This window comes from Lycium barbarum, chromosome 11 (assembly GCF_019175385.1).
Source record: "Lycium barbarum isolate Lr01 chromosome 11, ASM1917538v2, whole genome shotgun sequence".
In the NCBI taxonomy this organism is placed as follows: Eukaryota; Viridiplantae; Streptophyta; class Magnoliopsida; order Solanales; family Solanaceae; genus Lycium; species Lycium barbarum.
Window position 1 is genome coordinate 20,482,387 of NC_083347.1, and position 4,484 is coordinate 20,486,870.

The following is a 4,484-nucleotide window of genomic DNA, read 5'->3' on the forward strand; positions in this document are numbered from 1 at the left end:
GTTTATGCAAAGAAGAAAAAAGAATCCATAAAAGATGTGTGTCAAACGTTTGATTTTGTCATCTTTAGGTAAGCACAAGGAAAATGGAGAATGAACGTTAAAAAAACTGACAATGGATTCAACATCAAAATGAAACTTGTCGTCTGGATATATATATATCCCCATTTAGTGAAATTTGTCATTTGCGGGTCATATATGAGGAAGGCATCCAAATGAGAGAAGCAACCAAATCTCTTTCTCACTAGTCTCTCTTTTGTTTCTTCTTTCTCCAATACATATATCACATACGTATTTCCATGTCAAACAAACTCCTTTAATATCTAACAACTTTGAGACGGTTTTATTGACTCCTCTCTTGACTACCATATGAATATGACTTGAAGACTCAGCCACTCCTTGCAATTCCAAGGATTACAACATTTTACTAGTAAAGTTTTAATTTGTGTGACATAGTTTGAATCAACATGAAATTTTTAGAAAAAAATGAAGACTTTTTAAACATCCATGTTTGTGGTTATAAACTTTTGAACTCGACCTTAAACATGTTGTAATATTTATGTAGTTAAAGAAGAAGTGTAAAAATTGTTTCGAAATTAAGAAGTGATGTCTTTTCCGAACAGGCTATAAAGAAAAGTTTGTCACATAAACAACAAAGGATGGAGTAACTATTTCTCAATATCCTCACTTTATCACTTGCCTCCCTTTGTGTATTTTTTCGCATACTTAGTCGAGAAGCAAATAAAATGACAAAATACAAATTTGAAGGAAGACAAGAAATGAATTTCAGTCATTTCTTTTCTTTTCCTAGCAACATATTTTCTTGTATTGATAAGAAATCTTGAATTACATTATTCAGCCACAAAAAGAATGGAAAATATATGTTTTAAGCCACCTATAAAAAATAAAAATATCTTATCAACTTGTATAGTAATCTAGTTTACCTGATTACTAATTAAGCAAAAAATAAATTTAAGAAAAAAATTCTTTTTTAAAAGGAAAAACATGCAGCAAGAAGCTTGGCTAGCTATCAATTTGCTGGAAAACTTGAATTAGCCACTTTATTGTTGCCATTGCTTGTGTTATTATTGCCATTGCTGGTGACACTGCCATTATTGTTGTTGGCAGTCGTTGTGGTGGCTGTAGTATTGTTGACACCATTGTTCGATTGCCCGGGATTGCCAATAAGGGAAGTGATGGCTGCTGCTAATGCCGCTGTGAAATTAGGATCATTGGTGAGGGCGTTCACCGTGTCAGCCAGAGGATTGTGGTTTGATGGATTAATCGATGATTGCAACGTTGAATTATGTTGTCCTTCCAAATCTTGTGACAATTGGAGGCCAGAGAATTTTGATTGGTTATACAAAGCCTGGCCAAAAATCTGAGGCAAAAGTGCAGCTGGATTTGCTAGGATGTTATTGTGGGGTGAATTTGAGAATGGGACTTGAAATTGGTTAGGGGGTCTTGGGAATTGCAACGGGTTTGGGGATTGAGTTAGGTCCAATGTAACAGTAGGGAAAGGCGCCGAGGCTGAAATTGTGGCCATGCTAGAAGAGCAAGGAAGGAGAGTTCTCGCAAAGAAATTGGAATTCATTAGCCCATCTGCACTCGGCATAGAACCCGAGAGCAACATTCTTGCTGCTGAGGAAGTAGTTGAGGCCATTGCCATTGCTGCCGGAGGCAACGGATGGTTGTGAGTCCCTTCATAGGTTGTGATCAAGATTGTTCTGTCCTCTGCACATCTTTGAACCTGTCAATGCAGCAAAATCACTTCAGTCAAAAGATTCTCTTCTACCAATTCTTGCAACTCAAATTACCAAATGAAAATGCATAATGACCTTCTTTTTTCGTTTCATTCAGTATTCGTTGCTTACTAATCTGACTAATCCAGACATGCTCGAGTAAGCCTACTAAGGAAGGTAAAACGCTCTTTACTGAAAAATTCTTCATTTTTAGGGTTCGAATATGAGACTTCTGGTTGAAGGTATTAGAGACAGCAACTATCATACCACACTCCTCAGTGGTGACTTTCATTGCTATTATAATATATACATTCATGATGTGAATTCCACAAGATATTTCCTACCAGGATTCTTTCTTGATTCTTTTAGAAAGAAAACAATTTTTTTTTGTATTTGATCAAGAAAGAGAAAAAAGCAATTGCAATGTAACACCAACTAGTATTGACTATCAGTGTTGGGTATGAAGCGTACAGCTAACACATTGTTGTTAATTTAGAGGCTAAATTCACTAAGATTCTGATCTTTGTGATTGACTAATATACTCTGAAAAAATCAGGAGTAAGTACAGAAATAAATTATTGGACAAACGAAAACATACTTGCTTCCGAACTGGGCAACCAGCTGCCATAGTGCACCGGTAATAAGCCCGAGGACACGGGTTTCCCTTCGCCATTTTCTGCCCATACTTTCGCCATTGGCAACCATCCGTGATCTGATTGTACCACAAGAAAAAAAAGAACTATCCATTAGTTTCCATCAAATAAATCTTTTAAACCCAAATAAATATATACATCCAATCCTGGAAGAAAAAATTGTACCATGGGAGCCTCTGATCGGGCCCTGACCGATACACGAGCCTTTCTCATGGTAGCCTCAGTAGCTTGTTGATCAGCAGGTTTATTAGAGCCATTGCCACCAAGTCTTGGAATTTTATTAGGACCCCAACCAGGTGACCCTTTTTCAGGACTATCTTCTCTTCCTGATTCCATATTATTCGTTGGCGATCGTGATTTTTCCCTGCCACTTCGTCCCTCTGACGAAGACAGGGAAGCCTCTTCTGCCTCAGAACCAGCTAGGCCAAGATCCATGAATTGCCTAGGCACCATTTGTCCATGACCATTTTGATTATTGTGGTTGTGTTGCTGTTTGATCACTTCTTCAGTACTTTTCCCATCATGTTGACCATTTTCTTGATTTTGTTGTTGTTGTTGTTGTTGCTGCATCATATTCATCATATGCACCTGCAGGGTACTGTAATTGTTTGTCACCTGATTTAACATGTCCCTTAAACGTCGATTTTCACCGTTCATCCTTTCCAATTCAGCCTGAAGAACTGCTAGCTGAAAAACAGAGTGTCCAAAATTCAAGTTATGTTAATATTGCTAAATAACCAAATATAGTCATGAATACTGTAATTAGTGAGTGATCTTAATTACACTTACCTCACTCTTGGTTCTTTTATCTTCAGAATTATTAGGGGATAAGCCATCCTCCACTATGGACTGATCACTATAAGTGTTTGCAGTGAGAAGATGCAAACCAGTCTACACAATAATTGGATCAAAATTCAGTACAGAGGTAGTTTAAAATTCACTAAACAGATAAAAAGTTTTTTTTTTTTTTTTGGTAAAAGTAGTAAGCTTACATTAATGCTAAAATCCAATTCAGGAGGAGGGGTGTTGGATTCTTTCCTCTCAGTGTCGTTGGCTGTTGTTTCCGCAGAATTACCATCTTTTTTATCAGCAAAAAAGTCCATTTCATCAATGACGGGTCTATTCTGGACCTCTTCTTCTTGATCATGATGAGTAGTGGAGCAGTTAAGGTTCACTGGGAATTGAATAGTAGATGGTGGTGACCTGTTCTTGAATTGTGAGTCCATTGATGATGATAAAAAAGGTTCAATCTTGAAAAACTTGTTATGAGAAAATTGTTGGTCGGGTTCAAGAAAAGAATTGAGGACAGTGGATATTGGAAGGAAGTTTTTGATGGGATCTGGATCAAAGGAGAGTCCACTACCTTTGGCCATATATGTATGAAGAGAAAGAAGAATTACGAAAACAGAAAGGGAGAGAGAAATGGGCTAAGTGAGAAGAAAGGAGAGCAATGGACTCGGCTAATAAAAAGGGGAAGTTGAGACTTTAGACTTGAGACTAGGGAAGGAAGACCAAATACTAGGTAGGGGGTGGGGGTGGGGTGGGGTGGGGGGGTTTTGTGGAAGTAAATAAGAGTTGAGTTTCTAGATTTGTTTGAACTTTGAAGAGAAATTGATGGGATTTGATTTTTCTGAAAATTAGACAACGAGTAGTAAAGAATTTGGAAGAAGGGATATCAAGTGTCCCCACTTGAAAATTGAGCTGTCAAATATGGGACCCACCTAGGGGTTTAGTGGGGTCCATGCTAAAGAAAATTTGAGCTCATGAAAATTAATCATTTATAATCACATTTTTATTGTCGCTTCGGACTTACCTAGTGCAGTTATATTTTTTTTGTGGTTTTTGAGTTAATGCACATAGATTATCTAGTGCGCATCAAATGATAGGAATCTAAAAAAAAAAACTCCATTTTATTCGTGATAAAATAAAGTATAGATTAATAAATCATAATTCAATGATAATAATTTGCATGAAATGAAGTGTTTTTTTTTTTAAATTGTTTTTTTATTACATAGGAAGGGATAGGGGAAGGAGAAATGGGGAAGAAAATTACAATATGAGGATTCGAACCCTCACCAACAAGGTGAGAGTT

General features: G+C 36.9%; 1 protein-coding gene across 1 annotated transcript; it reads right to left on the reverse strand.

Annotated features, from left to right (window-relative positions):
- Nucleotides 1-790: 790 nt before the first annotated feature.
- Nucleotides 791-3,877, reverse strand: LOC132617190 (probable WRKY transcription factor 31). Its single transcript, XM_060332142.1, has 5 exons — nucleotides 3,385-3,877; nucleotides 3,182-3,283; nucleotides 2,558-3,079; nucleotides 2,338-2,451; nucleotides 791-1,747 (listed from the first exon to the last, which is right to left on the reverse strand). The coding sequence occupies exons 1-5, from the start codon at nucleotides 3,763-3,765 to the stop codon at nucleotides 1,028-1,030; spliced, it is 1,839 nt and encodes a 612-aa protein (XP_060188125.1). The 5' UTR covers nucleotides 3,766-3,877; the 3' UTR covers nucleotides 791-1,027.
- Between the last annotated feature and the right edge of the window lie 607 nt (nucleotides 3,878-4,484).

Coding starts and splice junctions, on each gene's coding strand:
- LOC132617190 (XM_060332142.1), bottom strand. CDS start 3,765: ATGGCCAAAGGTAGTGGACTCTCCTTTGATCCAGATCCCATCAAAAAC. Junction 2,452..2,557: donor CCCGATCAGAGGCTCCCATG/GTACAATTTTTT, acceptor TGGTACAATCAG/ATCACGGATGGTTGCCAATG. Junction 1,748..2,337: donor GTTGCCCAGTTCGGAAGCAA/GTATGTTTTCGT, acceptor CTGCATTGACAG/GTTCAAAGATGTGCAGAGGA.